The sequence below is a fragment of the Atractosteus spatula genome, chromosome 1 (genome assembly GCF_055471065.1).
Source record: "Atractosteus spatula isolate fAtrSpa1 chromosome 1, fAtrSpa1.hap1, whole genome shotgun sequence".
NCBI classification, from domain to species: Eukaryota; Metazoa; Chordata; class Actinopteri; order Semionotiformes; family Lepisosteidae; genus Atractosteus; species Atractosteus spatula.
The window spans coordinates 61033135-61054718 of NC_142706.1; the positions used below are offsets into that span (position 1 = coordinate 61033135).

Consider the following 21584-nt stretch of genomic DNA (forward strand, 5'->3'; position numbering starts at 1 on the left):
ACCTGACTCGGGAAGTAACCATCCCTACCAGCCTTGCAGACATGGGAAATGTTCGGAAGGGTCAATGGAACCACCAGTACAGTGTCGCCTATCTTTTAATGGCGGCTCTGAGCATTGAAAATGGCGCCCCCTCGCTCTTGTGCATGCACGTGTGCACACCTCTCTCCCTCACCTTCTTGTGCCCTCTCCCCCCCCCCCCCACTGCAGTGCCGCGGCAGTGCTCCGAGAGCGAGTTCGCCTGCACCAACGGGCGCTGCATCGCCGGCCGCTGGAAGTGCGATGGGGATCACGACTGCGCCGACGGATCGGACGAGGTGAGGGGAGATCGGATCAGCCTGGGCAGCCCCACATCAGACTGAAAAACAACGAGCCCTGCGGAAATGGGAAAGGGAATTGAACCCCGAAATCAATCTTACTTCGGGGAGAAACTGCTCTTTAAGAACTGGGGATCTTGACCATTGGGGCACCCTGCCTATGGGCGCCCATAAGGGGGTGCAAGAGCTTTTTGCATACAGCTCATTCAAAATACGGCCCAAATTTTTCCAACTATAAGGCAGCGTTTTTTACAGCAATTTATAAGTAGAACTCTTAAGACTCGTCTTCTAATTGAGCTCCTCCCGATATTTGGTGTTTTAGTCACTGGCTTGTATTTGCTGCTAACCAGCAAGTTCTTGGAAACCAGATTTCATTTGGCAAAATATCCCAGAGTCTGATTGAATCACAGTAAGTTAATAATAAAAATTGTTAGTTGAACCTTTCGTGAAGACTGCATTGACTTTGGTCCCCATTTTCTTGGATCCGAGCAAATGTGGCTGTTAGCTGCACAGAAGCAGAGCTTACGCAGGCATTGAATCTTACAATAACGCCAAGTAATTTCCACTCTAGCGGCAATATTCGGAACTGAGCCTAGTTAAGGTTTCTTTCTATCGACGTCATGTTATGATCTATGGCAATGCACGCTACAACTTACATAAGCAGTTTCATACATGTTAGTAAACAACTTGACACCATGTGGAAAGCAGCAATAAAAAATATTTAAATGAAATTATTATCCCATACACCAAGTGCTGTGGTTTTGTGTTAACTGAAAGGGCGGGGCGTAGCATTTCAAAGGTTGGGAACCTCTCCTTTAGAAGCTCGTTTTAAACCATTTTGTGCAGGGGAAGAGCAAAGCTCATTGTTGGCATGTTGAAAAGAGGAGCTCTGAGCATCATCTTCCCATGACACTGTTCTTGGTTGTCTTTGCACAAACTGTAGAACGGCTGTGATGTAAAGTGTGATAACGACCAGTTCCAGTGCAAAAATGGCCACTGCATCCCCATCCGCTGGCGCTGCGACAGGGACGCAGACTGCATGGACGGCAGCGATGAGGAGAAGTGCGACAGTGGTGGTAAGAATAGCGTGCAAATGCTGCGTAGCATTAGGAACATGATGGCGTATGCCAAAATGTGCCCCTGCATGCAAACACAAGCCATGCCACACACAAGCCATGACTTGCAGATACACATGCGCATGCCAGCTGACCCATCATGCTCCTTGTTGCCAGTGAAGTATAGGACCATTCCCGGCTCGTTAACCGTCCCCTCGGCTGGGGAGCTGGGTGGAGGTGCAGTTCCTTGGGAGGATGAGCTACTGGGATGAGATTTTGTGTGTAGGAAGGCGTAGAGTTCATCTAACCTGCGGTCCCTCTCTCTTCTTCTCCGAGCAGCCGGGAGGAACTGCCCCCTGGACGAGTTCCAGTGTAACAACACTCTGTGCAAACCGCTGGCCTGGAAGTGCGACGGCGAGGACGACTGCGGGGACAACTCTGACGAGAACCCCGAGGAGTGTAGTGCGTGTCCCCCTTTCTCTCCCCTTTAGCCTGTCTTCTTCAAAGCCCTTCTATACGTCTCCCTCTTACTCAGCGTTGTCCTCTCAGCCCTTGCTGTCCCTCTCTCCATCTCGCTGGGTCCCTCAGCCTCGCTCCCTGTCTGTCCCTGCCTTCATCTGTCCCCGTCTGCCTCTCTCCTCTCTGTCCCTGCCCGTGTCCGTCTCGGCAGTCTTGCCCTGAGCTCCATTCCTGCTGGTGCCCGTCTCTCCTGCCCTTAACCCGTCTGTCCGCTCTTCCCGCAGTGAAATTCCAGTGCCCGCCCAACCGGCCTTTCCGCTGCCACAACGACCGCGTGTGCCTGTGGATCGGACGGCAGTGTGACGGGATCGATAACTGCGGAGACAACACCGACGAGCAGGACTGCGGTGAGTCGGGCCAGGGCCGCGGATGGAGCAGGGTCTCAGGGTGGGGGGGGGTGAACGACCCGCGCCGTGTTGATCCTGGGGATGGGCGGGTAGCTGTCAGCCACTGAAGCTCTGCAGGGGAACAGACGCAGAAATTCATGAGTCGTGGTCCTGGGAGATGTGATCTGTGCTCTGTGAGGTGGGGTTTGAGTGGAGTTGAATCTGTGAAGCAGTTCATTCTAAATTTGGAAGAGCTCTGGACAGGGGAGACCAACACCTGTTGTATGGAGTGTCTATGGACAAAATCACATGACATTTCAGAGCAGCTGGAAGCCAAGGATAAGCTCTTTCAGAAATACCATTGCACTGAATGTTGAACCTAAATGTTAATCCTAAAAACATATTGAAAGGCTTCTCTAAACCGACATTTACTGTATAGTAGGCTTGAGAGATGCTCTGAAGAGCTGGTAAGTGTTCTGAGTGCGGAGGAGAGCTCTGTGTGCTCCCGTTTGTTCTTTGTTCTCTGGCCCTTTTCATGACAGGTCACAGCATTTCCCAAACCCTCACTGACCTGCGCTGTGACATTTTGCGTTGCTCCGTGGGCGTGAGGATTGCTGTGACCGCCCTGCAGCCCTGACGGCGGCCTGTCTTCTCCCCCGCTCCCACAGAGCCGTCCACAGCCACTCCCAGCTGCGAGAAGGACGAGTTCCGCTGCTCCAATGGCCGCTGCATCAGCTCCACGCTGCGCTGCAACTTCTTCAACGACTGCGACGACGAGGGCTCCGACGAGATGGGCTGCAAGAAAGGTAGCTGGGGGCAGGGGGCCAGGGGCCGGGGGCCCAGGGCCCAGTGAGCAGAGAGAGAAGGGAAGAAACCTTTTCCATTTCCTCTATTACCATATGTCTAAGGTTATTTATTTAGGTGATGCCTTTATCCCAAGACACCTGCATGCATGCAACTTTTGGCACCCATTTATACACTGGAGCACCCTGGGTAAAATACTGCTCAAAATAGCAGCGCCTGTGTCCCCAGTCTGTGTGTGGAGCTGCAGCACACAGTGCTGTTTTCGTTTTCCTTTATTTAAAAAACGCTGCAATGTACTGTACGCGTCTCAGAAGATCCAGTTCTATCTCTGCACCAGTAACTTGTTTCTCTGTGCAGTTTTCACTGCCAGCTTGTCTCAGGAGAGCAATGCAACACAGCGGCTCTCAGAAGCTGGGCTTTTGTGCCTGTTGTCCCGGCTGGACAACCCAGAGGTCGGGTCAATATGTGCTTTCCACAGAGGAAGAAACTGACCCAGGCACACAACAACACGACATTTTCTCGTCTCGTTGCACTGACTGGTACATCAGGCCATGTCACTCTGAAGACCATCATCTGAATGGCCAGGGACAGGATCTGAACCCTCAACGCCAGCACTGTCAGCAGACAAGACGCCCAGCGCCACTGTCAGGCTGTGAACCGGTGCTTTCTTAGCCATGATTGCCTCCTGTCAGAAACAGTCCTTGTAAAGCTTCAGAAAACCCTGCTTTTAAAACTGCATTATCCAACAGCTGAAATCCCTCATGCTGTGCAGTCCCTGTGCTAAATCACAGAATCCCTCTTTGTCTCATCCACACAATCTCTGTGCAGAGAATGCGCCCTGATCCCGCTGTTCCTAGCAGTGCCGTGCTCTGTTCAGTCTTTCAGCCTCAGAGCCACAAAGACAGGAGAGCTGAACCCTCAAGTCAGCCCTGAGAGGAGGACAGTGTACAGATCTTTTGCTGTGCATGATCGCCCCCCTACAGCTCAGTATTCTGCGCCAGGAGGGAGGAACAGTATGTCTTTATCAGGTCGATTGAAGGTGGTTTTTCTTTAAAGTGCACTTCAGAAGAAAAGGATTTCAGGATACCTGTGAATCGCTAAATTGTCCCGTTTGAAAGGGACTCGGATGGCCTTGCAGGTTCTGTGCGGTTGTTCACTATTTCTGATTCTTTCTGTCTTTTCTTCTGGGGGATGCAGAGTCCAGTAAGAACCACTGTCAGAGCAACCGGACGGTCTGCACCGAGTGGGGCGAGGCGCAGTGCGTCACCAACGGCTCGGACTCCTTCTGCTCGTGCAAACCGGGCTTCCAGAAGACCGAGAGCAACCGCTGCGAAGGTGCGTGCCCGCCCCCCTCCCGCCCGGCGGAGTGACTGCCTGCCCTTCCTCAGGGGGGCGCTGAAGGGGGTGTGCAGATGCACATCCCCCAGGCAGCAGGAGGAGAGTGATCTTGAATACTGAGCAGCTACGGTCGGCATAAAACAAAGTCTTTCTCTGATGGCGGGAGGGACACCACTGGGCACGGATGCTGGGTGCTGCACATTGGTGGGGGTGGAGGGGAGTCCCCATTATTGCGTTTTGAGTGGAGTGTCCAGAAAAGCTCTGTAGGAGTGTAAGGAATTATTATGAATTGTTATCATCACCCAAAGGTTGGTGGGAGTGTGGAATCAGCTACCCAGTCATGTGTTTGTTTTGAAGCCGATAACCTGGCTTCTGTCAGGAAACACCTGAATGAGGTCCTCAGAGGGACGAGCTGCTGCCAAGGGGGCTGGATGGGCCACATGGGCTCCTCTCTGCTGTAACCTATGTCCCTATTAGAGCTTTTCTTTTTACTGTGGAACCAGGGCAGATATTGCAGTGCGGGAGCAAAAAAGACTTTCGACAGCCCTGATTTCTCCATGGCTATGGCAGCTTTTTAACACCCTTTCTCCCCCTCGAACCCCTGCCAAGTCCTTCACGTTCCCCAGCCGCAGGGGGGTCAGCCTGTACCTATTTCTGTCCTTTCAGATAAGAACGAGTGTCTGCAGTTCGGGCTCTGCTCTCACATCTGCAACAACACCCTGGGCTCCTACAAGTGCAGCTGCCACAAGAACTTCATCAAGATCAACGACACCTGCAAGGCCGACTGTGAGTGTTTTTTCTAAAAGAATCTGCCCAGCTGAGTGTTTGCAGGGCACCGTCCTCACCCTCCCGCTCCCTGTCCCGAGCAGATCACAACCGGCAGGTCCTGTACATCGCCGACGACAACGAGATCCGCAGCCTGGACCCCAGCCTGCCCAATTGGGTGTACGAGCAGACCTTCCAGGGAGACGCCAACGTGCGCATCGACGCCATGGACCTCCACCTCAAGAGGAACCGGATCTTCTGGACCAACTGGCACACGGGCCGCATCTCCTACTACGAGCTTCCCGAATCATCTCCCAACTCCAACTCCAACCGCAATCGGCGGCAGAGCGAGAACCGTGTCACTGACCTGGAGGTGAGACGCTGGGGGTGGTGCAGGGGCGTGGCAGAGCCCAGGGGGCAGGGCAGAGTGAGGCAGAGACAGGGGTGGGGCAGGGGAGGGGCGATGCAGAGCTCAAGGGGCACAGTTGGGTGAGGCAGAGCCTGGGGGGTGGGGCAGGGGCGGGGTGTGCGTGGGGCCAGAGACAGGGGCTGGGGCAGTGGAGGGGCGGGGTGAGGTAGAGACAGGGGGTGGGGCATGGGAGGGGCATGACAGAGCCCAGGGGGGTGGGGTAGGGGTGTGGTGTGGGTGGGGGCAGAGACAGGGGGTGTGGGTGGGGGCAGAGACAGGGGGTGGGGCAGAGGAGGGGCGTGGCAGAGCTCAGGGGGCAGAGTGTGGTGACCCAGAGCCTGGGGGTGGGGCAGGGGCGGGGTGTGGGTGGGGGCAGAGACAGGGGGTGGAGCAGGGGAGGGGAGGGGCGGGGCAGCTCCTCAGGCCTGTCGTTTGGTGCTGGGATTTCTGCTCCCTTTGCCATCCCTCATTCACCTACCAAAAACCAAAACTTAGTTAACCAAATCTATTAACTTATTAAAGACACAGCTAAAACTAAAAAGCTGGAAGCTTGCCAGGACTTTCCAGGATCAGGACTGGTCGTCCCTGGGATTAACTCTGACCAGTTCTTGTCTGCACAAATTGGATCTGTTAAATTCGCTAATGCCGTAGTCGTCTGCCTTTTCATTCAAAATCCTTCAGTCAGTGATGCAGATTAGCTTCTGTAAACGTCATAATTGTGCCACTGTGCATTACAGTTTATTAGTATTTTATTTGGCTAACACTTCATCAAAAGCCACTTTGCACATTTATACAGTATTTTACTTTGGGTGAAGTACCTTGCTCAAGAGAATAGCAGCAGTGTCTCACCTGGGATTCGAACCCACAACCTTCTGCTTGCAAAGTCCAGAATCCTGACCACTGCTCCACACTGCTGCCCATTGTGATTAGCCTGTCGTTGGTGTGTTGCTTACCGTCTTGTCAAATCCTACCACATCCACCAGGCAGTGAGGACATTGGCTGAAGGTGATGTCACTGCAGCGTTGCCCAAGGGAAATGCCGTGGTCATCAGGATCGTGGTTTCTGTGTAACTGGTGTGAAAAGCATCACCTCTCATTCCTCTTTCTCTCTCTCTCACTGCTGCGCAGATTCCTGGGTTGAAGATGCCCCGCGGCATCGCGGTGGACTGGGTGGCCGACAACATTTACTGGACCGACTCCGGCCGGGACGTGATCGAGGTGGCTCACATGGACGGCCTCAACCGCAAGACCCTGATCTCGGGCATGATCGACGAGCCCTACGCCATCGTGGTGGATCCGCAGAGAGGGTGAGCGAGCAGGGGGTTAGGGGTGGCGCCAGCAGACTGGTCATGGTCCAGCCTGGGGGGGCCTGGTGTCCAAGGCAGTGGGCAAGGGTCTGGACAGGGGGATCGGGGGACTTTGTCTCCTGTAAAGTAGTTTATTCACTTTATACTCCAAAAATCAGAGTGAAAACTTTGTCTGATTTAAAGGACACAAGTATAAAAATGCCTATTAAAATCAAATGCAGAGTCTCTGTGTAATGTAGCCATAGTTAACTTTTTTAAACTATTCTCTAGGGAGGTGACCTGACTCCATATAGTAATCGACTCCATGGTTAATAGCTGGACATCCTACGGTGTCACACACCATTATCTACCTGGTTTTGCTCTGCTCTGTTCGGATTGTTTGGTCATCCGCACTTTGTCTCCCCGAATCCCGCTGTGTCCTGATGGGCCTGTCCCGTTGTTGCCTCCCAGGACGATGTACTGGGCAGACTGGGGGAACCACCCCAAGATCGAGACGGCCGCCATGGACGGCACCATGAGGGAGACGCTGGTCCAGGAGAACATCCAGTGGCCCACAGGTCTGCACCTGAAGAGCCGGAATCGGACAGCAGTGACGCGCGCTATCGACAGAGCCGTCTCCCTTAGAAAACCCCCGCCAGCACTAGGAGGGAGCGAGGGGGACTGTGGGATAGCCTGTTAGCTCTGCAAGCCTGAGGCCAGCACTTTCTCAGACTAAAACTGAAAGTAGTCTGATTGCTAGGGAGTAATCAAACAGTCAGCAGCTGTTTATTTTTTGGGGGGAGGGTTATGGTTAATGTCTTGCCTTATTTAAATGTTTCTTATTGTGAAACTAGGACTGAAGCTAGCTGAGGTTCTCACACATGTGGTAGTGTATTGATTGCCCGGTTACAGTTTTGCACATTGTGCAGTGCATTTACAAGCAAGACACTTGGTTTATGGAGCGGATGTAGTCAAGACAGGCTGGAAAGACCTTAAGGTTTTGGAAATCTACAAGAAAATCCTGAGACGAAGCCTCATTTTCCTCTGTCTCTTTCTCTTACTCTCTCAGTTTCAGTAATTGTGAATTTTGAATTTCCAAAGAAGTCCACCTACCCCTAATATTCTTCTGTCTGATTCCTCTGCCCTGTTAAAGAAGAGGGAGAAGTCTCGAAGAATCCACTGGCGTGGAGTCATTCTCACCCTTCTTGTCTCTCGCTGTGTCCTTCCTCCTGCAGGTCTGGCGGTCGATTACTTCAACGAGCGCCTGTACTGGGCTGACGCCAAGCTGTCGGTCATCGGCAGCGTGAGGCTCAATGGCACCGACCCGGTGGTGGCCATCAGCAGCCACAAAAACAGTTCAGTATGGCTTTGCTGCTTTAAGGGCTGGGAGGAAGGAGTGTGGGCCTGTGTTCACTCGCCCCAGGGCTGGCTACACGCAGAGCCGACAAGACCTCTGTCCTTGTGCGCAGCTTGGACAGACCCGACTCCAGTACTCACACCACAAATACTGGGGTTGTAACTGAAATGCATTTGAAGAGACTCATTTGTGAGAACATTGCACATATAGGAGTGTCTGGGTCTGATCCTGCATGAGAATATGGAGAACCCGCTGGCCATGCCTGACCATCTTCATGTGCATAATGTGAATGTTGCATCATTAACTAAAAACTTTCCCTAGTTTTATACCTGATTAGTTCTAAAGGTGCAGGCTTTTTGGAGACGTGACTTTGGGTTTCTAAATACAGAACAAAATCCTGTTGCTTTTCCAAAGCTAAAGGAAAACCCAGCACAAAGCCAACGCTTGATTTCTCATGATTTCTTTATACCATCCCAGTCTGGCACACAGACTCTGGAACTGCAGGAGTTATAGAGGGGGCTGACTTCAGAAAATCCTTCCTCCAGGCCCTTGAAATGACTTTGCTCTCTCTTTCCTGTGCGCTCTCAGAGCTCCATCACCCCTTCAGCATCGATATCTTCGAGGACTACATCTACGGCGTCACCTACATCAACAACTTCGTCTTCCGGGTCAACAAGTTTGGCAAGGGCCCCATGGAGAACCTGACCACGGGGATCAACCACGCCACCGACGTGGTCCTGTACCACCGCTACAAGCAGCCCGAGAGTGAGTGTCGCTTTGTTTCGTTTCAGCAGGCACAGCTGCTGCCCGCATCGTCTTGCCCGCTGTGCCAGCTTGAGCAGACGGTGCACGCTGGCGCCACCTAACAGGCTGATGTCCTTCTGAATGTGCCGTCACGTGTTTTGAAATCTTCCAGAATTAGAAAAGCTGCCCAATTTACTAAGAGACATAAATGCAAAGTAAACTTATTAGTCCATGATACCCCTTTGACTTTTGATGAACAGTCATTCACCCTTGCAAGGGGTAGTCTAGATGTCCTAGTGAATTAGCACGTTTAGGACACGTGAATGTGCCGCGTTATTGTTGCAGCTGCACTAGGAGGGACTAGAGAGGATGTAGCAGGACATACCTGGGTCTTTTCCAGCACGGCCGCTGTTGTGTCTGCAGTGAGGCACACAGGTCTCAGCCTTGCCTCTGTGTTTCAGTGACCAACCCCTGTGACAGGAAGAAGTGTGAGTGGCTGTGTCTGCTCAGCCCCAGCGGTCCTGTCTGTACCTGCCCCAACGGACACACCCTGGATAATGGCACCTGTGTGGAGGTGCCATCTCCCACACAGTCCCCCAGCTGTGAGTATCTGTCTGTGCCTGTATCTGTACCCATGTCCCAGCTGTGAGTATCTGCCCATGTCTGTATCTGTACCAATGTCCCAGCTGTATCTGCCCATGTCTGTATCTGTAACTGTACCCCAGCAGTGAGTATATGCCCATGTCTGTATCTGTAACTGTACCCCAGCAGTGAGTATCTGCCCATGTCTGTATCTGTAACTGTACCCCAGCAGTGAGTATCTGCCCATGTCTGTATCTGTAACTGTACCCCAGCTGTGAGTATCTGCCCATGTCTGTATCTGTAACTGTACCCCAGCTGTGAGTATCTGCCCATGTCTGTATCTGTAACTGTACCCCAGCGGTGAGTATCTGCCCATGTCTGTATCTGTATTCTGTGCCCCAGCTGTGAGTATCTGCCCATGTCTGTATCTGTAACTGTACCCCAGCAGTGAGTATCTGCCCATGTCTGTATCTGTAACTGTACCCCAGCTGTGAGTATCTGCCCATGTCTGTATCTGTAACTGTACCCCAGCGGTGAGTATCTGCCCATGTCTGTATCTGTATTCTGTGCCCCAGCTGAGTCTCATTCTGAGTTAGTATTGTGCTCTGATCTTGCTTGATTCCTGAGAACCCAGCTCTGTAAGTCACTGTAAGTCATGCGTACTTGTAACAGCCCCTTGTGTCTGTGTGCCTGAGGGTCCGGAGTGTGTATCACCTCTGTCCCCGTATTCCTGCACCAACCCCTCTCGCTCTCTGCTCCTGTCCCCCCCAGCCCCCACCACGGGCACCTGCAACATCCAGTGCCTGAACGGCGGCAGCTGCTTCCTCAATGCCCGCAAGCAGGCCAAGTGCCGCTGCCAGCCCAACTATAGCGGCGAGAAGTGCGAGATCAACCAGTGCCGCGACTACTGCCAGAACGGCGGCACGTGCACCGCCTCGCCGACAGGTAACCGCCCCGGCACAGCAGCAGAGGAGGGGGGGGGGGAGACAGGCCTCGCTCTGGAGACCGCAGTGCGGTCATGTCCCAGCATGCCTCGCTGCAGACTGACTGACAGCAGTTCCTTTGGGAATCTCTTTTAACATGAAACCTTTGACTGTAGTGACTAGAGCAAGAATAAACCCCATAGGCCCTAGACTTTGTGTTTTTACTCTAAACATTAGGATAAAGAACTGTAATAGGGGGGAGACAAGTTTAAGGAGATGGACTTAAAAATGAATGAGTCGTTAAAGAGCCTTTTACTCCTGCTGTGCATGTAGCCTAGCCCAGCCTGCAGCACCAGATCATTTCCTGTTCTCGGAGTGCCTCACGGGTCACTGTCTAGTACTGCCGTTGCTAGGTGGGTCTTATTGGCTGATCCAATAGCCGGAAAGAACACACCTTGTGTTATAATCTGCTCATGTCATCTGAAGGCTGGACATTTCTGTGTCTACTTGAGCTGAAGTGTGACCCTCACAGCTTCACCCTGGCGGCAATGCCAGCTGCTCTCCCCCCTCTGCCACCCCCTCCTATCCTGTCTGCCCAGTGGTGGCGCTGATGCCCCTAGTCCTGCAGAGAAGGCTGCTGGGAATGCAGGAAGCCCCTTGCCATGAGACGGAAATGTTTGGGCTGGTTTTGTTTCCTTAGGTGCGCTACTCTGGCCTGGAAGGAGAGCAGGAGTGCAGAGGAGGTTTGTCCTAAGCATGTCTCTTCTCCCCCCCCCCCCTTCTCTACCAGGGATCCCCACATGCCGCTGTCCCACCGGCTTCACGGGCCCCAGCTGCAACCAGCACACCTGCAAGGACTACTGCCAGAACAACGGCAACTGCACCGTCAACCAGGGCAACCAGCCCACCTGCCGCTGCCCCAGCGACTTCCTGGGAGACAAGTGCCAGTACCGTGAGTGTCGGGGGGCCAGCGGAGTAGCCAGTGGTCAGCCTGGGTTGTTGTTGCTTGTCCTGTGACTTGCTGGGCACCTGCAGGCAACCCAGTGCCCGTGATAGACTCAGTGCCCCTTGAATAGGCTCCACTCTTCTCCTGTAGGGCCTGGTATGTTAGCTCTGACAGGGCATGTCTGCAGGGCGTTTAAGCCAAGCCTTAGACAGCTGCTCCAAACTGAGTGGGTGTGCTAAGAAATAAGAACTGGGGGATTCATTCAGTTGCGTTAAGTATCTGGGTTTGCCACTGATACAGGTGTACAGGTGCACACTTGAGCTGAATCTAGAGTGCCGTGTTTACTGTGTCCCGGTGATGCCCACACAGCAGGGCTGATGTCCTCTGTTTGCACCTCCTCTCCAGGAAAGTGTGAAGGGTATTGTCTCCACGGTGGCACGTGCCAGCAGACGGCCAACGGCACCAAGCTGTGCCGCTGCGTGCCCCAGTACGACGGCTGGATGTGCGAGATAGACAAGTGCCACTACTGCAAGGAAGGGAAATGCATTCCTACCAACCCCAACAAGCCCACCGGAGAGGTCACCTGCAAGTGAGTCCCGCTCCCACCCTCTCTTTCTCGGTACTCAGTGTCCCGTCCACAATATACAGTATGTAGCTAGAATGCCACTCCTATATGGAAGCAGAATGTTTGTCTGTGATGTGCAGGCCAGGTGACAGCACCTAGAGCACACTTAGTGCAGGCTGTAGGCGAGCTTCCTGCTGCTATTTGTACTGAAGACAAAATGCAATGAAAAGCAGCACACAGGCTCTCCGCCAGTGCGAGTGTGGCATGACACGACGCGTGTTTACTGTACATCGCTCACCTAACGGCAGCCTTGGGCATCCTGGTCGCCCAGGCTGGAGGGGTGCAGGCAGACGATGGTTAATCTGCACAGGCTCTGACTGAGTGCACTGGTGCAGAGCCAGATGTTATGTATTTCTAACGTCTTAAGTAAGACCATACACAATGGTCTTTTAATTAAATTATGTGGTACAAATATGAGACATTCTGTTGCAGATACTATACTTATTAGCAGGCCATGACTGGTAAAAAGGCTTTTCGAGAAACACCCTGAGATTTTTAATAAGCACTGTGAGTCAGGACCTCAGTTTTACATTTCCTCATCTGGAGGACAGCGCCTTTTTAGTATAGTGTCTCCATCACTATACTGGGGCATTAGGACCCACACAGACCACAGGGTGAGCGCCCCCTACTGGCCCCTCTAATACCTTTCAGCAGCAACCTTAGTTATATGGCTGCTGGCCAAAAAAGAGGGAGGCACTGGTCCATCCGGGGTTTAGCACTGATTCCCACAGTGCCCCTTTCTGAGGAGCGCTAAGCACAGACAGCCCTGTAAGGCAGACTGCTCTGTGCTGTGGCGCGGCCCACTCTTGTGATGGCGCATTAACTGGACCGATTCCTTGCAGGCTCTCGCTGGAGGCTCAAGTGTAATATAATGCGTCCCATCTGCTTTCAGCTGCAGCAGTGGAGTCATCGCGCCCAGCTGTTACACGTGTGCGGACTACTGCGTGCACGGGGAGTGCACGACCAACTCGCGCACGCGCCTGCAGGAGTGCAAGTAAGGAGCGCCCCCTGCAGCCCCGGGAGACGAGGGGAATCCGCTGGTCACGGCCTCAAGACAGCCGGCTGACCATCCCAGTTTCTATGAAACCCTGTGCGCAGGAAGTAACGATGTTGGAGCGTACACACATGGGCAGCAGTGTGCGGCCGCTCGTGTAGAAGACGCCAACACCTCTTCGCACAGAGAGCCGTGGGTGTCCGGAGCCTGCTCCCAGGCCGCGTGATGGAAGCAGGCTTCACGGGATCCTTTAAGAATGGGATAGATGGATAAATTTGTAAGCTGCAGGCAACCAAAGGAGAAAGATGGATCAGCAGATGACCTCTCGTTTGTAGCATTTCATACTTTCTTGTGACACATTCAGAAACACAACTGGGCATTATGTAATACCGGGGGCTACAGAAAGAAAAAGAGAAAGTTGAAGGCATGCTTGTCTTCAGTGCTTTCACTCTCTTGAGTGACATCTAAACCCCAGCAGCAGGAACCTGGTTATACTGACATAAATGTAGGCTGTAAAGACCCACTGTGCAGGTATAGATAGAGCCATTCAGGGTGTTGTTGCCTGTGGTGGAGGCAGTGTCGGTGAGTGACCTCTGTTGTTCTCTGGGTACTTCGGTGCCTCTCATCACTACTAATCCTCTGCTCGCGTCTCCTTGCAGGTGTCAGGCAGGGTACGGTGGCCAACGCTGTGAAGATAAAGTCACGACCTTGGATTCGACAGAGAACAGTGGGCGTACGTTCTGTCTCGTTCTCTTCTTGACCTGATCTATCCCGTGCCGTCATGTTCTGTAGTCCATCACAGGAGCCCTTTATTATCCTCTGATAACGTTACTTAGCATCTGTTTTTTTTTCTTGGGGGAATGAACTTGTAAACAGCTGAATCTGATACTCATCTGACACTGGTTGAACTGTAAGGAATCAGAACAGCGCGTGCATTCCCATTAAGCAATGGATTGTGGGAGTCTGGAAGAAGTTACCCAGCCATATGGCTGGATCAGATCCTTGAATCAGTTATCTACTAACTACCTAACGCGCTAGGTGGGCTAACAGGCTAACAGCCCATCCTCTCATTTGAAACCTTTCTTATGTTCTTGGATTAGAGCACACCAAGCTGCTTCACTAGATCACTAACCGTTCAGTGTCTCTGGGGGGGAAGTGATGAAGTGGTGAACACTAGTGCCTCTCTGCCTCGGCGTCCTGGGTCCAGTTTTGGTCAAGGGCTCCTGTCAGTGTGGAATTGGCCAGCTCTCCCCATATTTACGTGACTTTTTTGCCAGAAGCTCTGATACCCTCTTACCTCCCAAAGACGTGCAGTTTAGGGTTGATTGTTTACTCTGAACTGTCAGTTTTCATTGGAATTTCATACTTGGCACGATAGAGGGGGTTGCAGCCAGTTCAGTTCAGTTTCAGGGGGAAATATGTTGTGTTTATGGTAGAACCCAACACAACAATACAACAAGGAAGACAAACGTTTCCAACAGAGAAGACAGTGCCGTTTGTTACAGGAGATAAGAGAGTTAGTTTACATTGACAGAGAGACCTATTGCAGCAGGGATGAAAGATTCAGAGTCTGTTACTTTTACACAGAGGCATCTCCCAGATGGGTGTAGTGTACATTCACAGTGGAGGAGGTGAGACACACATTCCGTAGTGGTACTGACCTTTTTTTACAACCTTTCTTTAAGAGGATATTTAAGTAGATTTAATATGCCCCGATTATTTTGCTACTTATTTTCACAAATTTTCCCAACCTATTAAAATTAACAGTTCTGATGTTGTGAAATCAACAACTGAGACAGTATGTCAAGACACATTCAATATGTGACTTATAGAAAAGTGTTAAACTAGTGTGTCTTGAAGATAAAGAGATTCTCTGTTGGCGTTTTTTTTATAAAATGCTGTCACATTTGTCCCATCTTTGGTTTTTGTCTTTGAGCAGTCTCAGGTGCCTGTAGTTATTGACTATGGTTGCCGTCTGACTGTTAATTACAGTAGGTTGGAGGGGCGTTTGCATTTTTCCTAAAATCAGTGACCAGTGTCTTTGTTTTCAAGTTGACGAAACTGGTCATTCAAAGAGAATTCGTCACACCATGTAGTAAAATCATTTGTAAATGGCCCGTGATGATTTTCCAGGTCTTTTCATAAGCTGACCAGGGCTGTGTCATCAGCAAACCTAATGAGAGAAATGTCAGTGATGAGCCAGTACTAACAGCAGAGAGGAAGAGAGTGCGATGAGCTTGCTGGGCCTCCTCTCCTTTGACAGCCTTCTGATGTTCTGCTCTGTGCCTGCAGGAACAGCCTCCATCGTGATCCCTATCCTCCTGCTGCTGTTGGCGGCACTGCTGATCGTCGGCACGGTCGTGTGGTACAGGAGGAGGATGCGAGGGTGAGTGAGATGCACTTTGGCTGGGTGTAGCAGGTGCCTGATCAGAAGATAGCAGTTAGGAATGTAACAGGCAGAGAAACAATCCTTAGGCATTAGGGAAATCGGTGTACAGCAGGGATCAGTGCTGGGACCACTGTTGTTCCTTTCTTGTAAAAATAGATTATATTGATCAGGGAATTAGTAGCAAATGAATTGTGCACACAAAGGACTTTGTTCATCTCTGTCAAGTACTAGCAAAATCTAATATGTTTCTCGATGGACACATCCTTATGTACTCGACTCGTACAGCCTGCCTTGCTTATTTTCAGAGAATGGGTGAATGGGCCCTTGACAAGAACTGTGATTAATGCCGTCTCTCCTGTCCCTCAGGTCTATAAGGCCAGGGAAATCGCGCTCCAGATGCTTGTGGTAAAATACTTAGGGTTTCCTCCTCAGTCTGCTCTCATCCCTGACCCCGCCCTGCACCCCTCCCCTGAGCCAGCTGAGCACAGCTGTAGCTGAGTGGCTCAACCAGAAACAGCTGTCTGAATGAAACTGTCTGAAAGGAAACCAGTACAATGCTCCTGGAATGCATTCCCGTTCCCCACTCCAGTAACACAACTCCCGCTTACAGAAGCTCAGCGACGTTGTATTTAAAACTCCACAGTAAAATACATAGTAGCAGCTCTCATGGGGCAAAAGCAAACAAGATTTTAAGAAAAACAATTGATGTGATACTTTAAAATTCAGAGTAAAAGTGTTCATGCTGAAACTGAGATGGAACAGTTTCATAAACCACAAAGCCAAATTGTCTCTAGGCGTGGCCATTTTGAAAATATGACCTTGTTCTAACACATGGGATGTGAGGGGAGGTTAACTACAGCGCTTTTCAGCTGGATGTTTCAGGAGCTGTCCAGCAGGATATACAACCTCATACGCTCCATGAGAGGTGGGTTAGCAGGCGAATGCCTTCACAGATCAGGACCTTGTACTGATTATTCAGCAGCTTCAAGTCCTTGGCCTCGAGCGTTTGCCGAACATGACTCCTGGATTCCTGACATTTTTTGTTTTCATGCTTCCCTTCCCGAGTGATCCTGGGAATGAGATCCTGCCCAGCGTCTGGGTGTTTCCTCTGTTCCAGTCCCCGATTTTGTGTCTTGTGTTTCAAATACCCGGTTCAGCTCTGAAGCCTGCCAGCTGTCAGTACTGTGGCTTCTCAGTTTTGTTGTGAGATTTTTCTTTGCTGCAATCTGTTACAATCCAGCCTGCAGATTGTATTTTTCCCATTGTCCAAGTCCGCCATTTTTCTTTAAATGGGCATTTGGAATAAGTCCTGCAATCACTAAGATACTGAGCAAGCTGCATTTGACAGTTTTTCACATCAGTATTGCAAAGGTAGCACAGTAATTTTTGTGTTTTGTGCAGCACCATAACATAGTATTTTAGTCCCTTTTGTGATAATCATAGCTCTTTATAGAATTATAATTATAGCTCAATTGTAGAAGAAATACATTTACATTATAGATGGATCAAAGTGTATTTGAAAAATGCATTCAAAGAAATGTGAGGGTGATTAAAATGTCATTTAACTCTTTAAAGGCTTTTAACTGATCAGTATGTGCTGAACTTTACTCAGTTACTTCAACATGCTAATATCAGAGTTCTAAAAACCCTAGTGAAGAACTTCAAAACACCAGGTCCCTGAATGGGTGCATCCATTTAAAAATTGCAACTTGGCCACTGTTGGATTTTTTCCAATGCCTGTGAGGTGCTGGTGTTCCAGTTGAGTGAGCTGTGTGTCCTGTGTGCTGTCCATAGTGCAGTGGTGTAGAGTGTCTGTGTGTCCTGTGTGCTGTCTTGAGTGTAGCAGTGTGGAGTGTCTGTGTGTCCTGTGTGCTGTCCACAGTGCAGCGGTGTGGGGTTTCTTTGTGTCCTGTGTGCTGTCCACAGTGCAGCGGTGTGGAGTGTCTGTGTGTCCTGTGCGCTGTCCTGAGTGTAGCAGTGTGGGGTGTCTGTGTGTCCTGTATGCTGTCCTGAGTGTAGCAGTGTGGAGTGTCTGTGTGCCCTGTGCGCTGTCCTGAGTGTAGCAGTGTGGGGTGTCTGTGTGTCCTGTGTGCTGTCCTGTGTGTAGCGGTGTGGGGTGTCTGTGTGTCCTGTATGCTGTCCTGAGTGTAGCAGTGTGGGGTGTCTGTGTGTCCTGTGCTCTGTCCTGTGTGTAGCAGTGTGGAGTGTCTGTGTGTCCTGTGCGCTGTCCTGTGTGCAGCAGTGTGGAGTGTCTGTGTGTCCTGTGCGCTGTCCTGTGTGCAGCAGTGTGGAGTGTCTGTGTGTCCTGTGTGCTGTCCACAGTGCAGCAGTGTGGAGTGTCTGTGTGTCCTGTGCTCTGTCCTGTGTGCAGCAGCGTGGAGTGTCTGTGTGTTCTGTATGCTGTCCTGAGTGTAGCAGTGTGGAGTGTCTGTGTGTCCTGTGCTCTGTCCTGTAAGTAGCAGTGTGGGGTGTCTGTATGCTGTCCTGGGTGTAGCAGTGTGGAGTGTCTGTGTGTCCTGTGTGCTGTCTACAGTGTAGCAGTGTGGAGTGTCTGTGTGTCCTTTGCGCTGTCCTGTGTGTAGCAGTGTGGGGTGTCTGTGTGTCCTTTGCGCTGTCCTGAGTGTAGCAGTGTGGAGTGTCTGTGTGTCCTGTGCTCTGTCCTGTGTGCAGCAGTGTGGGGTGTCTGTGTGTCCTGTGCTCTGTCCTGTGTGCAGCAGTGTGGAGTGTCTGTGTGTCCTGTGCTCTGTCCTGTGTGCAGCAGTGTGGAGTGTCTGTGTGTCCTGTGCGCTGTCCTGTGTGTAGCAGTGTGGGGTGTCTGTGTGTCCTGTGCTCTGTCCTGTGTGCAGCAGTGTGGAGTGTCTGTGTGTCCTGTGCTCTGTCCTGTGTGCAGCAGTGTGGAGTGTCTGTGTGTCCTGTGCACTGTCCTGTGTGTAGCAGTGTGGGGTGTCTGTATGTCCTGTGCGCTGTCCTGTGTGCAGCAGTGTGGAGTGTCTGTATGTCCTGTGCGCTGTCCTGTGTGCAGCAGTGTGGAGTAGGCGATGCAGTCTGGGCTCACTGTGGGGCTGTGTCTGTGTTTCAGTGCCAAGGGCTTCACGCACCAGAGGATGACCAATGGGGCCATGAATGTGGAGATCGGAAATCCTGCCTACAAGATCTACGAGGGAGAGCCTGACGATGACGCTGGGGAGCTCCTGGACTCCGACTTCACACTGGACCCTGACAAGGTGACACACTCCTACAAGGCACCTGGCCTTCCTTTAGAGAACAGGGCATCTGTTGGGCAATGCAACATGCAGACTGTAGAAAACCCAAACACAAGACAAGTCACGGTCAGCTCAGTCCAAAAGAATTGCAAAAGCAATTGAGCAATTGGTATCCTAAGATCACTGAATGGCAATTCACCCTCAGACTCCAGACAAGAGGTGCCAGTGCAGCTGGTGGTAATTCTAACTGTCCGTAGAGCTGTAATTGTTAAACGGGTAGTTTTAAGAAACTATTTCTTAAGCTTAGCATCATTCCTGGCAGAACAAGTGCTGAAGCTCACGATCGCTGTATTGCTGGTGTGCTTCCTGCACCTCTGCGGGTAGCTTCGATCTGGCTCTGTGTTTTAATCGCGAGCGCGAGTCCGTATTGAAGGCAGGGGCCTCACCGCGCCGCTGTCCTTGACTTCCACAGCCGACGAACTTCACCAACCCCGTATACGCCACGCTGTACATGGGGGCGCACAGCAGCCGGAACTCGCTGGCCAGCACGGACGAGAAGAAGGAGCTGCTGTCGCGTGGGGAGGAGGACCTCGGGGACCCCCTGGCGTAGACTCGTGCCTGCCCCCTACAGACACCAGAGCGCCATTACACCATTTTAGATTCATTTTTTTTTTCCTTTAAAAAAAAAACAAGAAAAGCAACAAAAAAAAGAGAGAACACTGTATAAAATGTACAAAAATGAAGGACTACTTTTGTATGTGATTGCAGTATTATATTTTGTTCTTTTAATTCTTCTGGTCAAAACATTTTTCTATAAGAATTTCTGTTTTTCTTTTTTTAGCCCCTTTACCCAAATAGCCACTACCTCTGTGCAAAAAAAAAATGAGATGATGATGACAGAGCAATTTTTATTTTTTATTTTTGTATTAATGTATAGAAACCATCGTTCTATTTCCATAATGCCATTGTCTTGTCAATGTGAGGTGAAAGGGGAGGGTGAGTGCAAAGGTGAAGGGTCAGATGTCAATGTTGTAGCTTAGGTCTGGGTTGGATTCACTGATTTTGTTTTTCTACGGTGAACTGTATCGAGAGTTAAACCGGGGGTTAGATTTGAAAGAAACAGTGAAAATGTGTGCAGGGCAAGCAGGCATTTGTACAGGAGTCAGCAGTGGTGGCTTCCACAGTATTTTAATTAATTTTATATTTTATTTTCTCAGAAAACAACGTAATAGAGTGATTGTTTTACTCCTTGCACAGATGAAATTTATATATATAAACGTATATATATAAATATCTATTAAGTGTCTTTTGAAAAAAAAACCCACATGAACACACACACACACAGTAAAGAAAAAATATATATGCAGGAAAAGTATTTTTGTTTTTGCCTTTCAAAGTTCTTAGGGCTCCGGAGACATAGGAGTTGTGAGTGAAACACAAAAAATAAATAAACATTCCAGGTCTGTTATGCTTCCAAGTGGGAAGATTTGGGAACGATCTCGGCGCCTTTGCAGGAACTCAGAGATTGGACACGGACAAACTCTCTGCATGGCGTCCTAAAGTGAGGTACTTTCGAGAATCCAGTGTCTCGATTCACTGGAATGAAAGAGATAACAAGTATCAAGGTAGTTTTTTTTATTTTCTGTAAGGGCTGGATAGCGTATAGATGGGACTTTATGTAGAAATGACATTATTTTCCTTTGTCAATTTTAATCTTCCGCTTAAATGTCGTTGGGGTTTCTTTTCTTGTCCAGGCTTATTTTAAGTGCGTTCCTAAGAGAGGTTATGTTTGTGTCTGATTGCTCTTTTTTTCCCTTTTTATTCTGTTTTCGTCTTCTTCGCGTTGCTGCTAATACTGCCTTGTGTCCAGTACGTTCTCGAGCTCAGCTCTTCCTATAGTCACGCTGAGACGCTGCTTTTGTGGGAGGTGATCAGCCATATCGCAATGCATGTGAACTAAAACAAGAACTAGAATAACAAATCCTTATTGCTTACCCGAACACTATGTAACAGTATTCATACGGCGTGATTTTCGTTTATTTTTTTAATCGAGGAAAAAAAAAATTAAGGAGTACAATCATTTTACTTTTTTAAAAAACACTTTTCTCCTACATGCATTTTTTTGTTAGATTTTTTTTGTTTGTTTTTTATTTTTTAAATAAAAAATACAAAAAATAGCTTTTATAGTAGAAATGCATGGTGGCTCAGACCTTCTTTTGGAAAGAGAATAATGTTTTAATAATTTTTTGCTGGAGTACTTTACAACTAAATAACAGATATTGTTATAAATAAAATTTTAAAAACTGTACAGAAAGAAATCTGTGCTGTTTCTTTGTACAGATTCTTTGTGGTGTGTTTTATGGCTGCCTCATTGCGCACCGGAATCAAGTTCATTGAGCTCCGGCATCGGATTCATCTTGTTCTTGCTTTGGATTAGTCACTTTCCGTGATCGGATTCATCAAGGTCCGGAATCGGACTCATCACGTGCTGGAGCTGGGTTCAGCTCATTCCCCAATCGGAATTCTTTCAAAAACGAAACCTGATGGGACTCCTGGAATTCAGCCCCAGGTCTGGCCTAGTTCCTCTTGTTCATCTTGCTTGTTGTTCTGCACAGTTCGGCTGTGAGATTATGGTCGTGGCTCCAGCAGCACAAGTAGCTGGAAGTGGACTTGACTTAGCTGTCAATGTGAAGTCATTATTTACTTGCCTCGGTGTCTCGACTCTTCCCTGTTGTGCATATGGGCCCCGTGCATTACAAATAACCATGTGTTACAGTCCAGTACTCAAGAGCATAGGCCTATCACAGGCCTTTGTTTTTGGTTCTGAAACAGTGCGCAAATTGAATTTGTGGATCTGGGTGATGTTGGTGGCCTCTTCATCTTCCTGGGCAGCTGTTGGAGTGTGCACGGGGCAGGGGGAGGGGTCTCTTTGGCTCCCTTTGACAAACGGGCGTCTCTCCCAGGGAGGGTTCCCAAGACTGACAGCAGGCCAAAACTCAGAGAGCC

The 21584-nt window shown here is 50.1% G+C and overlaps 1 protein-coding gene across 4 annotated transcripts in view; it reads left to right on the forward strand.

Annotated features, from left to right (window-relative positions):
• Window positions 1–20896, forward strand: part of lrp1aa (low density lipoprotein receptor-related protein 1Aa) — a 181923-nt gene extending 161027 nt beyond the window's left edge. For all 4 annotated transcript variants that reach the window (XM_088914172.1, XM_088914177.1, XM_088914182.1 and 1 more), the window contains 21 exons: window positions 208–314; window positions 1258–1390; window positions 1709–1831; window positions 2113–2235; window positions 2883–3020; window positions 4216–4353; window positions 5023–5142; window positions 5226–5494; window positions 6658–6836; window positions 7287–7393; window positions 8051–8170; window positions 8761–8937; window positions 9378–9518; window positions 10270–10443; window positions 11212–11373; window positions 11773–11956; window positions 12885–12986; window positions 13646–13719; window positions 15279–15372; window positions 18455–18599; window positions 19051–20896. In XM_088914172.1, coding sequence (XP_088770298.1) covers window positions 208–314; window positions 1258–1390; window positions 1709–1831; window positions 2113–2235; window positions 2883–3020; window positions 4216–4353; window positions 5023–5142; window positions 5226–5494; window positions 6658–6836; window positions 7287–7393; window positions 8051–8170; window positions 8761–8937; window positions 9378–9518; window positions 10270–10443; window positions 11212–11373; window positions 11773–11956; window positions 12885–12986; window positions 13646–13719; window positions 15279–15372; window positions 18455–18599; window positions 19051–19188 — 2948 coding nt within the window. In that variant the 3' untranslated portion in view covers window positions 19189–20896. The remainder of the gene's footprint in view (window positions 1–207; window positions 315–1257; window positions 1391–1708; window positions 1832–2112; window positions 2236–2882; window positions 3021–4215; window positions 4354–5022; window positions 5143–5225; window positions 5495–6657; window positions 6837–7286; window positions 7394–8050; window positions 8171–8760; window positions 8938–9377; window positions 9519–10269; window positions 10444–11211; window positions 11374–11772; window positions 11957–12884; window positions 12987–13645; window positions 13720–15278; window positions 15373–18454; window positions 18600–19050) is intronic.
• The last annotated feature ends 688 nt before the right edge of the window (window positions 20897–21584 follow it).